Source organism: Amblyomma mixtum, chromosome 3, assembly GCF_055824585.1.
Source record: "Amblyomma mixtum isolate Tamu chromosome 3, ASM5582458v1, whole genome shotgun sequence".
NCBI lineage: Eukaryota > Metazoa > Arthropoda > Arachnida > Ixodida > Ixodidae > Amblyomma > Amblyomma mixtum.
This window is the reverse complement of record NC_143014.1, coordinates 63,118,718-63,139,344: the sequence shown is the minus strand read 5'-3', so window position 1 is coordinate 63,139,344 and position 20,627 is coordinate 63,118,718. Positions and strand designations below refer to the sequence as shown.

Sequence of the window (20,627 nt, the reverse complement as noted above, 5' to 3'; positions counted from 1 at the left end):
GTGCCTCTTCTTTTTGCTTATTCTGGTTAGCTTCGCTTGCATTAGCTTCAAATACAGCCCTGCTGTGAAAAAAAAAAGCTCGACGCAAACCCTGATGTAGTACCGTATTTACTCGCTTAATAGGTGCACCCCTAGTTTGGTCGCAAAAAATCACTTTCTTATTTCCGCGCATAATAGGCACACCCCAAACTTGGCACTGTGATCAATACTGTATTTACACGACTGCAAGCCGCTCTCTGATTCTGTTGTGCGTAGTTGCGTTCACTGCGTCTTCAGAGTGTTTTTGAGACGGCCTTGGCTGGGCAGTGGAGTGCCATAAGTCAGGTTTGGTGTCTCACGCTGCAAGTCGCGTGCACGACGTTTCAGTTTCTGAAGTGAGCGTTTAATCAAATCATCTGCTTACGCCAAGTGAAACATGCTGCGCAGCGTTCACTTGCGCACTTTGTTGAAAAGTAAGCCTCGTCGAAGGAAGTGGGCTGACACCGTGCACACTTGGCGTCGTCGCATCTAGTCCGACTTACGAGTGGTGCAATACTTATGCTGTTGGTGAGAGACAAGCATGACATCGAACTGAAGTGCATCATGCATCTACCGAGTGTACGTGTCATTAAGCACAGAATTTAGAATGCTATTAGTAAGAAATCTGTGTGCTGAGAGTGCAGTACGGAACATCGCAATGCAAATACGTGCATCATACCTCGTATAATGTCCTGCTTTGCTAGCACTAGATATTGATTGAGCAGTGGTTGATAGGGGTAGCTCGAGGAGTACATGCACCATATAGTAAAAACTGTAGGGGTGTGCGAATATTCGAAATTTTCGAATATATTTCGAATATTATATTTTTAGTATTCGAATTCGATTCGAAATCCAAGTATTCGTGTTGTTTCGAATATTCGACCCGACGCGAATATTCTTATCTAGCCGAATATTCATTGTGAGCACCGGCGTTCATTTCGATCCGCAAGCCCCATCGACAGATACATAACAACATGGCGGCGCCTACACGGAAGGAAAATTCTTTCTTACTCCAAGGGCCATGCCGTAGCTGACTGCGCTGGTGAGCTTTTTTGTGGCTATACCTGCGAAGCTGGTATAGTCAGAGCTGTGCACGAAGTACCTCGCAATACGTGCCAGGTCAGTGCCAAGTGAGAGGGCATTTTCTGTGCACGAAGTACCTCGCATCGCAATACGTGCCAGGTCAAGTGAGAGGGCATTTTCTGTGGCTGGAGGAGTTGTTTCAGTACGAAGGGAACTACTTCTGCCTGACCATGTGGTGCAGCTGGTTTTCCTTCACGACAACCTTTTACGTCATGCCAGCAACGCGCTTTTGTGCTGATGGCAAGCTAGCCTTAATCAATGCTGAGTACTAGCCATCTTCTCTGATATTTCCACTCTTCTAAGAATAATGTTCGAGACTTTGATACTTTTTGTGCAGCCACACACACCTTTTGTGTTCATTTAATCATCGATAGTTGAACTGTGATGTCATTGGGTGCCCAAATAAATGTTTTGTAGTGATTAAATGCATCTGTCCTTGATTATTCGATATTCGATTCGATATTCGGAACTAAGTATTCGTATTCGATTCGTATTCGAAAAATTTGATATTCGCACACCTCTAAAAAACTGGATAGCAATTGCTTATCGAAAATTTTCGTGAAGCTTACTCAGTTAAGGAATTGTATACTTGTATTTTGCATAAATCTCCAGGTTTGACTCCATAGTAAGTTTTTTTCAAATAAATTCATCTGTCTGTCTTCAAATTATTCAGGTTCTTCATTGAAACATGAAGATGGGTGTCTTATGTAATTTGCACATGTTGGTATTACATTACAGATATACTGCTTTCTTCATATGCTTGCATGTGTGCTTTGCGTGTTGTGCTGGAGAATGCTTGAAGAACACTGGTACATTCTTTTCAGCTAGCATGGCATGACAGTGATCATCACAAAGTGAACAAGGCAGGAAAGAGCCTTAGGGTTCTTGGAATGCCAGTGTTTCGACAAGAGCTCTTGTCTTCGTGTGGGTGAAGACAAGCCCTCTTGTCTAAATGCTGGCTAGAACCCAGAAGCTACAGCCTCCCTTGTTCACTTTGTGTTTTCAAGAAACACATTTGATCTATGTGCAGCTGTGTAAGCTGATATAATTTATAAATAGTCGTTTTTTTGTGGAGTTCATGTCCTGAAGCTGTGCTGTAGCTATAAAAGATGCCACACTGAACACCTGTCACCAATTGATGTCACCCATCTGGGGTCTTTAACACTGTTGCTCAGCACATGGACATTTTTGCTTTTTGTCACCAATGAAATGTGAATGCTACAGCTGAGATAACACTTGCAACTCATGCTAAGCAGCTGAATGCTGTAGCCTCTGCATCACCACAGCCAGTGAAGAAGCATTTGGCTTTCTTTAACAGTCTTGTGCAGCATTTCGAGCAATTAAGGTGAATATAACCAGGCACGTGCACTTTATTGCTTTGCTCATGTCTGAAAACTTTTCACATATTTTATCACAGTGCTAATTCGTTCCTTCTCTGTGTATACATGGGCTTGGTTCCTGTCTCTTGCATTTGTAGCAAGGCATCCTGTGTTTGCAGGTGGCAGCAAGATTTATTCTGTCAACATCGAGGACGTACCCCCACCCCCTATTTTCATGTAGAGTAATGCATTCATGTACATGCCTTTTGATATTTTTTTTTCTATACATATTTTCACTCTGCACTATCATTTGGTTTAGTCGGATGACTGTACTGCATATTTAGCTTTAGTGCTTATTTATGGCCCCTCTGCATCAAACATACAAGGTCTAGATTTTTAAACTGCATTAGCAGAAGGGCATCCTGTGTTTGCAGATAGTTGCAAGTTTTGTCCTTCAAATTATGAAATGTCTGGAGGTCACTCTTATGAACACTTTGCTGCTGGAACAGAATATCTGCAGATGACGTACAGTCAACAATTAACATTCATACTTGCATATTTTACCCGAAAAAATTGTTCTACTTTCAGTGTGGGGTACCAGTGTTTACAGTGACATACTGATATTGTAGCACTACACTCCATATGTGTTCAGTGGCTCCTTATATGTTGGTCGAGAGAGCATTAATAAATGTCGGCCACACTTGTTAGACTATAGCCAGCAGAAAATAGGTGACCATGCTAGGAACTAAGGGAAAAATAAGCTACATTGGATGTGCACTGCATATGATGAAGACGCATGAATCAAATAGCCCATATGTGCACTCAGCAGCACTATCCCAAGACGTCCCTTGTTACACAAGGCTTCGAATAATGCTGTGTTCTGCAGTGGTTGCACGTGCACATAATGCTCAGAGATTTATGCAAACAAATTCACTTGATGAGCTGGAAAGTCCTCGAGTGAGATTTTTATTATGGTCTTGTTTTAAATGTGCTGCAGAAGACACACATATGAAAAGAAATTGTTGCAGTGTAGCTGTACTACTTTGCGCACATTTTAAAGGTGTATATGTTTAGCACGTGCATGAGTTGCTTACTAATTGTTTTCGTATCTGCACTTGGGAGCAAATTTATGCTTGTCAACCAAAGCTTCCGCACCAACAGCATACCGACATTGCAAAAGACGCAATTGGTTACTCTTTACTTAATCAGATGTGACACACGTCAGTAGTGTAAAATCTCAACGCACAAATTGGCTGCAAAAGATCAGCTAGGATGAAATGCGCCGTTGTGATCCGATGCCAGCATCAGAAGCGTACGACGAACAGAGACCCCGCCGACGCTACGTTGTTCAAGCGCTTCGTAAAAGAAGGTATATAAAAAAAAAAACGCGCCTTTGCGGGGAGTGCTGTGCCGCACGCCGCAGCACTCCTACACATCCCTCCCCGCAAACAGGCACCTAACCACAGACCGGCGCACAGGTGCGGTGAACCTTTTCTGACGCTAGGCCAAGACAGACGATATTGCGCGCAGTGCACTATCCTCCTCAGGCTACTGTACACACGCCGCGTTGCACGGCTCGCCGCAGTGACCGTTTGGCCGACGGAACGGGAAAACGACCTGCGCGTGCCCTCCGCGCGGTCGCAGTATAACTGCTGATAAGTCTTTTCCCATTAAAAAAAAAAGACCATAGCGACTAATTGGGAATTCCAATCGCATCCAAATGGAATGCATATGGGCCACCATTTGGACTCAATAGGAATAAGTAGCAATCCAATTGCGTGCGTGCATGCGTGCGTGCGCGTGTGTGTTCGTTCTTTCTATGTGGTGCAAGATTGTTAGACATCACTTCCCTAAAAGCATGAAATTCTCATAGTCTCATTTCCGTGTAAAAATGTTGGCACTAAATGCACAGATTCCTGCAGGCAGTCCTGAGAGAAAACCCAATTCATTACAACTGGAACCAGTTGTTCTCGACACTGTTGGAATCAGTTGAGACCAGTTGGATGTGAAACCAATTGACTCGTTAGTTTTAAACCCTAACCCGTGTGCAGATGACACTGAGCAGGAGAGGTTATTGGATCAGACATTTGTGAGTGGAGCAGTTGGTGCTTGCCCACTGGAGTTGACCATTTGTTGTTGGCCAGTTTACCAACTGGTATTCTTAAATGGTGTCAAAAAAACACATTTGAAATATCCAACTGGTTCCAGTTTATAATTTCCAATTGGAACCCAATGGCTTTTATTGACCGGGTTACTGTCATTCCAGCTCTTGAAGCAGGCTGGTTTAAGTGTTCTAGTAAATTAAAATTACACATCAGCATTTATTGTTGCATGTTTTTGTGTGGCTCACATGACCTAAGGGCAACTACGTGTCACAGCCAACGTTTTGTTGACGAAACCGAAACAGCATGAGAGAAGAAATTTAATTTATAAAATATTTAGTGGTCGTAGACAAATACTATCACGCTGTGATCCATGTATTCTAATATAAATGCATCATTAAAAAAAAACGCAACTAAATTCAGATGTCTAAAGTACTTTAAGATCTGCATGTTCTCATGATTGGTTTAAGAGGTCTAAAGCTTCCACAGTGTTACAAGTGATAAGAGGGGGTAGAAGTGTTGCAAGAGCAAGCGTGATTAAGGTCTATTTCTGCTGGCAGAAAAAGCGGTTGTCAGCCGCTAGCCAATAGGGATGCGAGGAGGAGGATCGTTTGCCTCTTCGCCATTCCTAATCTTGATAGATATGCAGTCAAACCGTGGTCACATCTGTGACGGTGCAGCGCGGATGGATAGAGTGTGAGCACCACAAAACTTTGGCAGCGCTCGCTCCTGATGCTGAATGCTCAAGTGCGAACTTAAAAGGAGGGCGGTTTCGGTACGAATTATCGCATGACGAAAACATGGGTGCTTTTATTACGCAAGAGCACAAAATATAACACATTCTGACGGCCATAATAGCGCATGCGTTTATTACGTGAGTGTGTACACGCAACTCCAATATATAATAGGAAACACTGCATGCGCAGTCAGCCAGGGATTAATCTATATGAGTGACAAGCATGATCCTTCCTGTTACCAAAATTGTTTTCTTCTGGATGCATTATAACTATAAGACATATTCAACTTTAAAGCAGAAATAACAACAGAACTATTTGTTTTGTATGATGCATGATTTGCGATTATATGACAGTATCACGTGGACAGCACCGTAGCATTACTTGTGAGCATGAATTTTTAAGGCAGAAAATTCTTTGTGCATTTCTTATGAAAACACTATGTGCAACAGTTAACACGTTATGAGTCAACATTTAATACTTTATTGTCTTCAAAAACATGGTACACCATAAATTGAAATTGATTTTATTGACTAGAGCACTCCTCAAAGATCCTTTGCCATTCATACATTTCAACAAGCAAAGATTAAATAGAGCACGCAAGGCACACACACATACATGAATAGGTTAAGATAAGATTTTAAACAAAACCACTCTACAGTTACTACATTTAACGGTGCATCTCAGCAACTTGGCAGAAATAGTGTCGTTGAATGCACTCAGTTTTGCACACACTTTCACACACAGAAGGCTGGAAAGTGAAACTGGGCAGCAGTCTAATGGAAGCTTCAGTGTTGTACACACAACACTTGGAAGCCAAGTCACTTCAGGCTAAGTCAACAAAAACAAAGTGGAGAGGTCGAACAGATGGAGTACCAGCTTAGCATAGTGGAACAGTGCAACACACAAACAAGTGTTAGTGTCTCCCTCCTTCTGTCTGCGCGGTTCTACTATGCATATGAGCCAACTCGCCCAGCTGCAGACCTTGGCAGCAGCTTAGCGCCAGCTTAGCTCAGTGTGAAATGGCAAGGTCCATAAATATAATTAGAAGCATTCATGGCGCCAAAAAAAGAAAGAAGACAGAGCCTGTGTGCTTCAGCTCTAGTGTGTCTAGGACCAAGGCAGCAAAACTACACTGAGCAGTGGGTGTTGCTGCATCCAGGTCAATGTTGACATGCCACTGCAAGAGATGACTCTCAGTAGTGAGCACTCTCTGTCATTTTAGTCGACAACTATCAATAGACTTGCACTCACAAAAAAAAAATACTGTAAACTGACATTTTAGACTGCAGCTTCTCAACTCTCCAAAACAATTGAGTGAACACACATCACATTCCTTCTAAGACTGCATGCAGTGTCAACCTCCCAGTGTCAACACTCTGACTTTGCATCTGTGGCAAAGCTCCTGGTTACCAGTGCTGACACTAAATGTTTAACCCAGAAGCGGACAAACATTAGTGTGGAATGCTAGTTGTTTTCTTGCAAGTTTACTGACACACTAAATTTTCTTCTTTTTTTTTTTTTCCTGGGAGGTGTCATGTAGACAAGAATTTTAGTAATTAAAATAAACTGGATTACTAACTTTTGAATCCAAAGACAAGCACTGTAGCATGCCCTAGCCAAGCGCTTTTAAGATGCACTTTTCTCAGTCTTGAAAATAACAAGGCAGTTGTGCCTAAACAGCTGGCCATGCTGGCATGAGCCACATTGTGGCACTGGTAAGTAACTGCATCTAAAACCTCTGTAGTTTCCACATCTTTCCGTCATTAGAACAGAGCAAAATCCATGCCTGAAAATGATTGAACTGTTAAGAACCCTTTGTAGGCCAAATAGCACTGACAACCTCTGGTGCCTCTCAGTTTATGTACATTGACAGCAGTCTTGTGGCACTGGCTTCCATTTTGTATGCTTCACGCAGATTCGCTCTCTCATCAAGCATAGCATACTGGCTTTGACTTGAAATACTTTTCTGGAAAAATTTAGTAAGCCAAAGATATGTTTTCCTATCATTCACTGATACACACTAAACATTTCCCCTTCATCTCACTTGCTGCACAAATATCATGAACTTCACTGCTTGGACGCTAACTAATGGCAATAATTGCACTTGGGATGGCACTTCACTCCATTCACTCCACACTTGCAGCCAGCAGAAGTGTCTCCTTTGCCCTGGGAAAAACAGGAATAAATAGTCTCCAAGGAAGCACAAACACAATCTTTAATGACTGATTAGTTAGTACATGTCCATTTTGTAGTGGTTTTATAGCCTACAGTAACACTCCTTCAAGCTCCAGAAGAATGAACGCACGTCACAACAATGTTTCTTTTTTTTTTTTAACAGTATAATTGATAACTAAGAGGATATAATAGTCATGGCAATTAATATGATCATAAAGTTGATCAAAGCAATGCCACCACATGTAATGCAACTCTTGTACAGAGTTGCACTTTCTAAGTTATGTATGGAGGACCACTGCAGCTCCTGCCATAGATATTACTGGACATTAGTGCCTATGCCCACACCTTGGCCCACTCCAGTCACTGTAACCACTGAAATTAACAGCCTCATCTCATTCTTACTGCATGTCTCAAATATGACTTTCCTGAACTGAAATTTGTTTCCTGGAAAGCAACTCCAGAAATGAGAAATTACTAACCGGCTTGACTGCCACACATTTTCAACCTTAAGGTTTCCAATGACACCCTATGCCTAAGCCACCGCAGTGACTCAGTGGTTATGGTGCTCAGCTGCTGATCCGAAGGGCACAAGTTCGATTTCGCCTGCAGCAGTCACATTTCAAAGGAGGCAAAATGCTAGAGGCTCACATGCTGCGTGATGTCAATGCACATTAAAGAACTCCATGTGGTCGAAATTTCCGAAGCCTCCACTACGGCGTCCCTCATAGCCTGGGCCACTTTGGGACATTAAATCCCATAAGCCCCTAAGCACCTATGCCTACAGCAGCCCTTTTAACATAGTTTTTGTGGCACTAACATTTTTTGACATTTCAATAGCTGTATAAGATGACCATCTGATGAATGGTACCCAGCAGAGTTGTGACAGAGCAATGAAGTACCAATCAGCTGTTGAAATTGCAACAGCTGATTGGCAGTCGCAAATTTATGAATCTCCATCCTTCGCATTTGTAGCATACCTTAGCAAAATCAAGAATGCTCACTCAGGCTCACTCACAAAAGTTTGGTCAACCTAGGTGCTTACTCAGACTCACATAGGTCTGGGCTCACTCGAACTCCTGAATTCAAACTCACTTAGGCTCACAACTCATTTGGACTCACTCCAGCCCATGACTCATCAGGGATGAGCTACTCGTTACACCTCATAACTCATTTGGGCTCACTCACTCATTTCGACTCATGCCAAGGGGAGGTGAGGGGTAACACTCACACAACAAAATTTTCCAAAGCACCAAGAAAATTTGCTGTTTCCTTCAACTCCGCACAAGCAGGATGCTATCTGAATTCTTTGTTTTGTTTCTATGAGGAGGCAATGCCATAAACAAAGCGTCCCTACCGGAATTCGATTCCCCCCTCCCCCCACCTTCTTCTCACCACCCCTCTATGAATATCCTGGTACCGTCCCTGCATATGGACTCACTCATTTCGACTCATGGCTCATTTAGGCCCACTCACCCATCTCAGTTCACAACTCATTTGGGCTCACACACTTGTTTCGACTTAAGACACACATGGGCTGCCGAAGTGCCCAAGTGGCATGCCTCTTGGTTGAGCCCACCAAGACACGCAACAAGGGACCCTTGCCCCCCTGTGCAGTGACATAGTGGAACTCGGTCAAAGCTTCCAACACACCTCCACGCAGCTCATTACCACACCTGTACAAGGACCCTTGCCCCCCCTGCGCAGTGACATAATGGAACTCGGTCAAAGCTTCCAAAACATCTCCACGTGGCTCATTACAACACCTGCACCCGTGTAAACTAGCAAAGAGGAAGAAACAAAATGCTGGTCTTCTTTGCTTTCGTGGAATTGCATTCTTTGATCTTCCACAGACGCAGCCAAGTCGCCTCACCCTCAAGCGTCCTTAGCTGCGGCAGTAAATCTTTCCTCACCACTCAGATCATGATCTGAATGCAAGACCGGACACACTAACGGCTAAGATCATGTTTTTAATGCGAGTCCGAACTCACTTTCGACTCAGACCATGGTCTGAATGTGGGCCTGAGTGAGTCTACTCATGAGTGAGTCCACCAACCTATGATTTGTAGGAATCAGGTTTTTATGGGCATCTACTAACAATGAATCATCAAAATAACAAACAACCATAATTTACACCTTTGCTAACCCACATTTCAAATCGCGGAAAATATTTAAGTGCCAAAATAGAGTCATCTATTTGGTAGACTTTTTCCCAAAAGCTGCCAAACTAACAAGGCTATCTTGGCCAGGAAAAAAGAATTTAAAATAATAAGAGAAAAATGTGACAGTTGGGCCATATCAAGTTGTAAGCTAGGTTTAGCACCATTGACTTTCAGCGATTCACTTATTGCCTTGGTCTAGTTCGTTACTTATACTTGAAGCTAAAATATTATGAGATGAGTACTTATCACACAAAACGATATTGAAGATGGAGGAATAAGGACATCAGTGAAATGAATAGCGTCTAGTTTATCATTTGCAGCATGACCAAACTTTTGGTGCACACCGGCACACTGAAACTGCAGCATAGCACACTGCAATGACCTAAGAGCATTGTTTTTTGGTACAAACTTGCGATAGCTCCTTCGAACAACATTAGTTGGTTACTGCAGCTGCCTGTCTAGCTGGCAAACATAGTACTCTTCAGGACAGATGTTAGGTACACCATAGATGCTGGACAACATAAACCAAAGCACGGACTAGTAACATTAGACACATCATAAAGGAGGGAAAAAAGCGCACAAACCTGAGGTCCCCAACGAGGGCCCTTGGTAACCCAGCAGATTTCTGTCTGGCACACAGAACACTTGAGCCAATCACAACCCCATTTCTTCATGACAATTACTCGGCACTGTGGGCAGTGCATTGCTTGGCCCTCTTTCACCATATTCTGAAAGAAAATATATCAGAAGCGTAACTTTTCCATGTGCAAGTTCTGGTTTTAGTCCAGTATGTTATACAAATTGACATTCCTTGAAGAGACACTAAAGTGAATATGGATTATGGTTTTATGTTGCAGAATAATATGTATGAAACCTTATCAGCTCATTCAGCCATAATGGCAAGCTTTCATAATCATTAAACAAATACACATATTAAACCATGACACTGCAGACACTGACACAGACTGCTTTCATGTCACAGTAATGAGATAACAGCCATGTTATTCATGTTGGCTTAAGTGTTTGCATTAGCCAATGGCTCATGCCATTAGCAAAGTGACCAGTTGAGCCAAACAGTTCAACAAGATGAAACATGAAGAATGGGAACACACAGAATGAGCATTGACTATCAACAGCAGGTTTTAATCAGCTAAACTTCTTTTCTGAACAGAGCGACTGTGGCCTACACACTGATGAAACAGGCGGCTCTTGGCGGAGGCAGAAGCATGAAAGTGGTGTACCTCAAGAGCTCCAGTTTCATCACTGCTGACTGCTGACCACACTGACTGCATAACCGAGATCATGCATGCAAATTGTTATCGCCTGAGCAAAGAATGGAGCAGCTCCTCCCTACTTCACATCACACCCAACATGACTAAGCTGCAGGAACCAGCCACCAGGACCAAATGACCACATAATGCACAATATAACTCCAGAAAAATCAAACAGAAACGGAATAAACTAGATAACATTTTGTAATGAGCTGCTGCACATTGTTAGGTCAGGTGCTTCCTTTGTTAAAGATGCAAAATGGCTTATGAACTTTTCAAGAAGTTTATCATTATGTATGATACTAGTACCCCAGGTATTCCCAGTACTTGAGTTCTACAAACTATGCTTCCTAAGCACCACAAGATAGCCATTAACGCTGACAATGGCTATTTCACCACACTTTCTCTTCTGACACCAAGGCAGAAGGTATGTAGTACCTACGTATGACATGAATGGGAACAAATGTCATGCTTTCTTCTTCCTTACTATCTAAACAGTACTGAGCAAAATAATTTTCTTTGTACATGTTTTAAAATTTTTCATTATTTTTGTGCTTTCACACACCCGGCTTCTCTACTGCACAAATATACGCAGTCTGTATGACTCTATAGATGTATTACATGATTTTGTTTCAGCCTATGCTAAGTATATGAGGCTGTGTATCCTGTCAAGCCATTTGTGTGACTTCTGGTCCACAGCACTTAGCATCCATGCAGAATTTAGAATAATTAAAGGCTTAATGATGTGGTACGTCTCGACATTCTCACACGTGCACCAATCGAGTGGCCTAAAACAAAACTTGCACTCTTGAACTACGCCACACAGTCACATTTGCACACATGGGAAGGCTGGCAAGTACAAGAACGACTCTCCTACACATAATCATGGCCAGTGGCCAGACAGGCTGTTATTAAACATGCCTCAAAGAGCATGATTATGCAGAGAAAAGTGGTTCTTCTGTCTTCCTCCTGCTGCACCTGCCTTTACATGTGCACAAATATGGCTGCATGGCACAGATTAAAAACACGACTGCCCTTTTTAGCCACCATAACCAGTGCACATGCCAGATCGCTGAAACCTAGCACACCATTAAGGCTTTGTCAAAGTGTGTAAGCCAGCCAAAAAACACACAGTCTAATAAGGAAGTTCCGTACTTGGATGGCATGAATCAACTGTTTTCGACCTCACATGCATGTATGTTCCTCTAGCTGATTAAGTGTCCTGATGATAGTCAGTGCTGTTTCTGTTTGTTCCTGTTCTTTATGTTTTGCCTTCATGTGCTGTTTACCCAGAGTGAATTTGAGTCCAACTAGTTCTGCCGCAATGAATAGCAGCCAAAACTTAGCCATCGTGGTTCCTGTAATAATATCACAGATGATGTTACCCGACACACTGACAGTGCAGGGAAATTAAAGTGGCCTAACTGTGTGCACTTTTCTCATAAAATGGAATGCACCCAAGCATGTATAAAATACAGTGAATGTTTTCTAGCGACCCTGTATCCCAACTCCTAAAGAAAACTGACCACGCACAAAATTGTCTTCAGAGCACTTTTAAGCCTGAACTTTGCTAAATTGGAACACTCTCAGCAGTTCCGTTAGCTGTGCCTAGGCTCTTAACTTTCTGCGGCACAAAATTTTAAGTTCCCCGAGCTGAGAATGAAGAATCTGTAAAATTCCTCAGGGGGCATCAAATAATGCTTCAGGATGCACCAAACGTTATATTCAGACCCACGACGTAAATATAGTAGGAAATTTTTTTTTTTCTCAAAGCTCTAGGAGGTAGCTTAACCAACCTTCACAACCAGGATTCTGAGCCGCTATAAAAAGCCAGGTTTTCAATAACCTTGAGGCAAAGCAGCCACATGCATGCAAGTACAAAGGAGAAGGTGATATGGATTGAAAAAAAAAAAAGGCGGTACAGCTCGTTGAGAATGAGAGGGCATTGAAAGAGTTGAGCGGAGTAAAAAGAGGAAAGAAAAATAAATGGGCGCTGGACTGGGTAGCTCGAAAAACTAAGTGGCGGCAGCACGGCGGTGACAGCTACTCCTTTCCCACTGGAGGCTGCGTGCATTAGTGTATTGGAGGCATTACTTCAGAAGCATTACATCTGAAGCACTGCCTCTTAAATAACACCAACATATCCATTGCCTGAACAGCTTGAGATTGCGTTATAATCACAATATTGCTTTTAAAATTTGCTTGATGTTCCAAACCCCCGTTTGCATTATGCTCGTGCAAATGTAAATTACACTGTTTTCCTGTAGTTCCTATTGATGTTCGTATGTAACAACAATAGAATAAAAACAGAAAATGTGGCTGCTAACACAACTGCATGAAAAATGCCTAAAGCCACAATTTTTCGCGGGACCGAGGGAAACTAGGGGCCTTAGTTATGCCTCAGTGAAAAACAGACCCAGTTGTGCAGACCAGCAGCATGTGGAGTAGCAGCGACAAGTAAGCAAAAAGGGGGTGTAAAAGATCAGGGAAAGGTTGCCTGGAAAGATGGTGCAGTGCTCTCTTTCAGCTTCACAGAAAAGTGACGTCAAGGTCTTTCTAAGTTTTCTTCCCTTTCTCCATAGTGCTTACTCTAAAAACCTGTATCTCTCCAAACTGTTTAATCAACCGATGTTATCAAAGCTGTACAACTGATTGGGTTCTTCAGTGCATTTTTAACGTCCATTAGAGAGTAAAGTTACCCATTTACATCAATAAAAGGTGAACTATACGCTTAGCTCCTTTGCTTTTCAAACACACAAACAAAAAAAGAAGGGACACCATCATACCTATAGTTTGGCTCACATAAGGATTGTTCCAAGCTCTGTTTTAAAATACAGAGCCTAGCTACACCCATGCACACATACAGTCTGTAATATACAGCCGTGCTTTGTGTACAATGTATACAAGCACATTGCAGCCAGACAAGAGCTACAAAGATGCAGCCATCAGTGATAACCAAGGGATTAACTGGAGCTGAAATAAAGGTGTTTTGGACCACCACACAAGCCTGGAAGAGCACAAATTTTTCAATGCAAATAAATATTCTTTTTTTCTCTGCATATGAGTGACACCTGAAATATTTACACCAAGATTTCAAAGTAAAACTGCTGCCCTTTCAAAATTTATGCAGTATTTTTTCTCTTTCATTTGTAAAGTGAGGAATATGGTGCTCACATCAAGATATTCTTTGGTTTGCTTTGCCTCTTGGCCATTAGGGGCATTAAAATCCAACTCATCCTGGTACTGCAGGCAGTTTTTTCCCTCATGGATGGCTCGGCAGGTGAGGCAGTTGGAGTGGCCACACACGGGGCACAGGAAGACATTAACATTGTCCTCGAGCATGCACCATCCGGGACAGTCTGCAGTCTTGCAATGGAAGCTGTTGGGCGCCTGGCTCTCTGCTGTTTTCACACTACGTGACAGGTGATGCTCATACACCTCAGGGCTCACCAGCTGCAAGAGGAAACACCATTTGAACTCTCCACTTCTGCTGGAGCTTGTATTACTGAGACATGCATACCATTACTAGGGAAACGGGATCTGCCTACAGAAAGCTGTTCTCCTATTTCACTGGCTAAATGCATCAACTCTCCATGCTGCCTGTACTGCAGAATTACATGCTTACGCTGATGCCATGGATGCATGCCTTACACAAAGATGGCATTTCAGATGATGGCAGACAGTTAAGAATCGAAAGGTGCAATATTGTTCTGTTAAAACCAAAATAAATAGTCACTTGTCAACCAATCGTCAATTAATGCTAGCGGAATTCAGGGCTGCACTTTCCAGCCAAATATATAAGCACGTGAACAGCAGTGTTATTCTTAAGAAAGCAAAAGAAATGATGAGTGCTTTATGGCAGACAAAGAAGCATGAAAATGTAACACCAGTGCTAAAAATATGTGAGAAAGCAGAGCATGGGGTGGAGCAGGAGGCACAGAATCTGACACAACAGACCTTTTGTAAGGGGTAGAATTAAATTCCAATAATTTTGCTTCCCCTTTTTGAACACCACCAGTAATGCAAAAAGGTGCATGGGTTCTCAAAGTAGTGTTTCATCAGAATGCATGAAAAGAGTGCCCTGTATCAACTAGCACACATTTTATGCCACTTTCGCATGCTCAGGGAAAAGCGCAGCAGCAGTTTTCAAATGAGGCACCTTGCAGAGCTTATGAAGAGCACTCATGCCTGACATTAAAGTGAGCAAGCGAGTAGGATAGACAACACAAGAAAACATGTGCATGCACAATGCACAGCTTTCAACACGAAGAATCAAAATGCCATGTTTTGTTTGTTTATTTGAAATTTCATCAAATACAGTATTGTACATCTTTATCGTGAAGACTTGTAAAAATTTTCCTGTCTCGTCTGCTGGCTTGTTTGCGATGAAACTGTGAACAGAGGTTGCGCATTGCAGTAACTTTTGTCTCGTAGTAAGTTTGACAGTAGTACTTACATGGTTCAGCCTCCCATGATGCAAATCCTTAATCGTCTGCACAGAGATTGAGGAACTGACAGACGCCAACACCGGGTTTCCACAACGGATGGCTGTGGCGCCATCAAAGGACCCATGCACCTAGCAACACTCGCCTTGGCGTTTTTCGCGTTGTGGCGCTTTACTTTGCAGACAAGAGATGGCGCCACCACTGCCTCTTGGCGGAAACTCAGTGTTGGTGGCTTTCAGTTCCTCGATCTCGGTGCAGATGATTATGGGTTTGCATCTTGCGCAGTTGAACCACGTAAGTACCGTTGCTAAACTTGCTACGAGACAAAAGTTACCAGAACACACAAGCTCTGCGCACAGTTTCACCGCAAATGAGCCAGCGGTTCTGGCGAGAAAATTTCGAAAAGTCTTCACGAAGATGCACAATACTGTACAGTTATTTGCCCTGCAACCGAGGCAAAACGCGACATACAAGTCACCTGACTGGGCCTTTGGCACCAGATAAGATATGCGCAGTATAACAAGGCATCGGGCATGCAGCAAAAAAAAAAAAGGGTAGTTACAGATCACGGACATGATACATAAACATTTAATAATACTCAGAAGCAGCAACACATGAAAGCGATCATTTGCATAACATAAGAGAACAATTTGTGGTACAGTATATGCAATAACACAGCAGGAATAGAACAGAAATATTTACATATGCACTTCAAAGAACTGCTTAGCTTTTTTCCTGAAGGTGAACAAGAGGATGACTGATCTATTATATCAATTATATCGGGGTAACTGTTCAAAAAATGGGGAATTTGCCATTGAACTAATTGCAATCCATACACAGTTCTCATTCGAAGTTTTATGAAGTTAATGTTTCTGAAGGCATAGTGCAGATCTGTGCTAATGTATGTATTTCAAAATGTTGCAAAGTCCGTTTTGTATTGCCAGCACATAATTTTAGATAGTCGCTGGTTGCAGAAGGCTGTAATATTTAGTATTTGGCATTGTCTAAAGTATCCTGAGACAGGATTATATCTCGAAACATTAAAAATGAAACGAAGGTCTTTCTTTTGTACAAGATAAATCTTTTGTCAAGCTTGTTTTGGAACCCATGCCCCACACCAGCAGACAGTACTGCACATGTGATTGGACAGCAGTAAAATATAATTTCTTTCTCAAGTGCGCTGGTAGAAGGGAATGAAATTTATATAGAATACTGACGTACTGGGAAGTTTTGCTTGTTATGAGGTCTACATGGTGTGTCCAGCAATATATTTTCTTCGAATAAAACACAAATATTTATGCATCAAAAGGCGCTCTAAGGAACAAGACTGGATCGAGAGTGAGCTATTTACACTTACTGGTTTACTGACAGCTGAAAAGATAATACTGTGCGATGTCAGTGCACGTTAAAGAACCCCAGGTGGTCGAAATTTCCGGAGCCCTCCACCACGGCGTCTCTCATAGCCTCAGTCGCTTTGGGACGTTAAACCCCATAAACCAAACCAAACCAAGATAATACATTTCGTTTTTGTGCATTTCAGCCACTTCCAGATTTTCATCAAGTACAACAAGTTTTATAAATTTCCAGAAATCCCTTCTCTTCTAAAGCAGCCACTAGCTCCTTTCATGTTAATGGCACATCCTGCAATGACTGCCCGACTCTTGCAAAATTTACATACGCCCTAGTATTTGTAACTATTTTTCTTTATAAAGAGTGTAACAGGTTTTAAAGTGTCTACAAAGAACATTTCGCCAAGGCTTTGTGATTGAACTGTTAAGACAGTACACCAAGGAGCACTCCCTCACGAAAATCTTCAAAAAGGTGAACTAGTAACCAATTTACATGCATCTGAAATATCAAACATTGCTCCCTGCTCATCAGTCAAGCCTCACAGTGAAAATTTTTCCCTTATGTTTTTTTTTTTCTGTGAGAAAAGTCTCTACTCAAGTTTTATGTACTATACGTACAGCAGCATTACCCACTCCAACAGTTTCTTGTGACCAGTGGAAGTGCCTCTCAAGTATGACATACAAGCACTGCCTCTGAAGCCACTAGCTGCAAGCGAAAAAGGCTATGCCACAAATGAAAGCCACATGAAATCTTAGTTTTAGTTAGCAGTTACCCTGAAATGCATAAAGCCTTATTATTTGGCCAAGATTGTAATGATCACATGCTGAACTCATTCCAGTCATTCAAGAAAGAGGTTTTAGTCTCTCTCACCTTTTACAATTTTTATGGTTATCATAAGGCACTAAACATTAGATATCTGAAAGCCTTTTTGTCTACAAAGTATGCTTGCATTTATCATTCACATTAAACTCAGCAAGCCCCATTACACAGCATAATTCAGTGCCAAATAGCTAGCTTTCCACAAGTTATTAAACTTTGCTTATCGTGGGCCATTTAGCAAGCACATTTTTGTTAAGCTGAACTTTTACGGACGCTGCCAGTCCCTGCAGTTGTAAAAGTGAGGTGGCCTCCGAGTGATTTGAATAAAAGCAGTAAACATTCAAAAAGCAAAACATAGAGGTGAGTCAGTCATAAACTGAAGAAAACATGAGCTGAAAAAGTTCTTAGCATACCTGAAGCAGAGATGCAAAATCAAACAGAAAAGTGAGCAAACCCTCTCATTGACTTCGACACTTATTCCATGTTCTTTGCCTGAAGTAATCAGATTCCCTCAGAATAGCTCCTTCAGAATCTAATTATTATCCAGTGGGTAGGTATATTTCACATTTTTAAATTTCTGCGAGGAACATGTCGAGAAGCCACAGAAAAAATTCCGACCTTCTCAAGTGATTATTTATGAAATTTCAGCGAAGTCCTCACATATCCATTTTGCAAACTCAAAACTGCTTTTAAGGCGTCAATTATAATTCTTTTGATTGGTTCCTATCATATGAAGTCATTATGTAAACAAATCAGCACATTTTAAGCACCTTAAACCACTCATGTTTGCAAAATAAGCAAATAAAAACGCACACTTAACTGCAGCCTTATCAGAGATACCGCAAAACATGAAGGCATCCATTTTCAAAACGATTTTCCGCATTCATTTTGCCCGCCTGGCTTTGTGTGTTTCAACATGATTTTTCAGGCCTCAGTACATTTTACTGCATGCACATTAGAGGACATTGTATCTAGTATATGCGGAATTTGTTAATATTAGGTTGCGAATACATGTGTGGACGTAGGGCCTGATGGGAATAGCAGAATTCTCGCTGCTGCAGGAACCCTGTTGCCACATTTTTGAATGCAATGTCACCAGGAAATTGTTGCCCATAGAGAAATTTCTTTGTGTTACGAAAGAGATAATCACTGGGAGCCAAGCCTCCCAGTGATTAAACCCCATGAAGCCACATTTCTTGACAGCAGCTAACGACTTCTGAGACTTGTGAGCTGGAACATTATCATGAAGTAGCAACACACCTACCAACAGCTCCCCATGGCATTTCTCTTTGACTGCCTCATGTAATTTCTTTCTTACTGAAGCAATGATGTCTCTAGTAAATGCTGCCTTGTGTGGCATGAACACTGGTAAGAAAACATTTTCTGCATTCCGAACAACTGTTCCCATAATCTTTCCAGCTGACTGCTGCCTAGGAAACTCCTTTGGAGCTGGCGATGCTTTCTGCTTCCGTTGCATGGACCCTTGTTTGGTCTCGGGATCATGACAGGGCCTGCATTTCATCACCTATAATAACTTGGAAATAGAAGCATCCTGGATGCTCTCGAAGCATGTTTAAATTCTCTTGTAAATAACTGGTGACATGTTTTTTGCTCAGGCATCAATTTTCGTGGCACCTTCCAGAACTGACCATTGACATCATCAAAACAACATAAATGATACTGCGAACCATACGAACTGAAATGCCAAATTCATGAACTATATACACTGACTGTCCCACTGATCTTTGCTGGAATGCTGCAATCCACATACCATTTTCACTAACAAACAGTCAGAGGAAACAGATATTTATGGATGAATGTTAGCCACCAGCGGCCAGTAAAGCCAGTAAAGTAAAGCCATGGTGCACTCACCGCCCTGATTTCTCGTTCCTGCAAATGACTACTGCATGAGTACTCATCATTCCTAAAGGGGCACTTTACCATGGCCTCTTCAGCATAACGAACAGAGTTTGATAGACAATCTCTGAAAGAGTAAAAAAAAAAGGCACTTAGGTAAGCCTTGGTGTTACAAGCCGTGTAAGCCAAGCAGGCAGCCTAAAATAAAAGGCAGTTTTCAGTGTGAAGCAATAAATTCGATCTGCACATTCAGAGCTTCTCTTCATGTTTACCTGTATCTATAATAAAGGAATATTTACTCATTACCATCTGTCCAAGTGTAGCCACATAGCTACAAAGGAAAGCTATACAGCTTTTGCATAAACTTCGCAGTTGAAGAAAAATTCATCCTGGTCCAGGAATCAAACCCGGGACCAGCGTCTATCCGAGGCAGTTGCTTCACCAACTGAGCTATTCAGGAAGGCTTGTAGATGGCAGGGCGAGGCCAAATTTATGAACAACTCATAGCGGAAATGCTGTTAGTTCAAAGTTTAGGAGAACCCCCCAAGGTGGAGTGGATTTGCGATAAAGGAGTAATTATTCATTAACATCCACCCAAGCACCGCCATACTACTACAAAGGAAGCTAAAAAGCTTCCACAGAAGCTTTGCAGCTGAAAAAAAAAAAGCGTTCTGGTCTGGGAATTGAAACTGGGGCCATTGCCTATGCAGTGCAGTTGCCTTTTTTTTTTCTTCAAGTTTGATACGCTATAGGTAACTATGGCTTCATAAATAAAGCAAATGGTACCTGCAGAACATGTGCAAGCAGTCTCTTAGCAAGACCCCCTGCCCAGGCTCCACACCTAAAAAGCAAACTGAGCACTCAAAAGCTTCCATGCTTGGCACCAAATCCTGTCCATCAAGTTCCACTAGTCGCATGTAGTCTTGTGGCAGTAATGGCTGTGGTGGTTGTTTCGGTACTTCGGCATTACTTCCATCCTCCTTTGGTCAAAAGGACAAAACAAAAACAAGGGTTAATGTGCAGTTATAAAAAAGACTAACAAATATCACGATGCACGAATACTTTTGCACACAATTATATCAGATTCACATACAAACAGCCAGAACTGTCCATGTAGCACTTGCACTCTGATTTTAGTGCTCGAAAAGAACACACCAAATAATTTTAAAAGCCAAGCTCATGCAATGCTAGCTCACTAGATTTACTACACAGAGCCCCAACTCAACATTTTTTCACACATACAGCACGTGCCGCAATTAAATGCATGCCATAGAATGGTTCTCTCAGCTAAA

The 20,627-nt window shown here is 42.0% G+C and overlaps 1 protein-coding gene across 6 annotated transcripts in view; it reads right to left on the bottom strand.

Annotated features, from left to right (window-relative positions):
- Window positions 1–5,723: 5,723 nt before the first annotated feature.
- Window positions 5,724–20,627, bottom strand: part of LOC149350415 (ranBP-type and C3HC4-type zinc finger-containing protein 1-like) — a 55,768-nt gene continuing 40,864 nt past the window's right edge. For 5 of the 6 annotated variants that reach the window (XM_089579425.1, XM_089579426.1, XM_089579430.1 and 2 more), the window contains 5 exons: window positions 20,122–20,315; window positions 19,351–19,462; window positions 14,039–14,317; window positions 10,178–10,321; window positions 5,724–7,425 (listed from right to left, as the gene is read on the bottom strand). In XM_089579425.1, the coding sequence (XP_089435551.1) occupies window positions 7,345–7,425; window positions 10,178–10,321; window positions 14,039–14,317; window positions 19,351–19,462; window positions 20,122–20,315 (810 nt within the window). In that variant the 3' untranslated portion in view covers window positions 5,724–7,344. Of the gene's footprint in view, window positions 7,426–10,177; window positions 10,322–14,038; window positions 14,318–19,350; window positions 19,463–20,121; window positions 20,316–20,627 lie in introns of those variants that run through there. The other variant, XM_089579429.1, reaches the window with a different exon arrangement.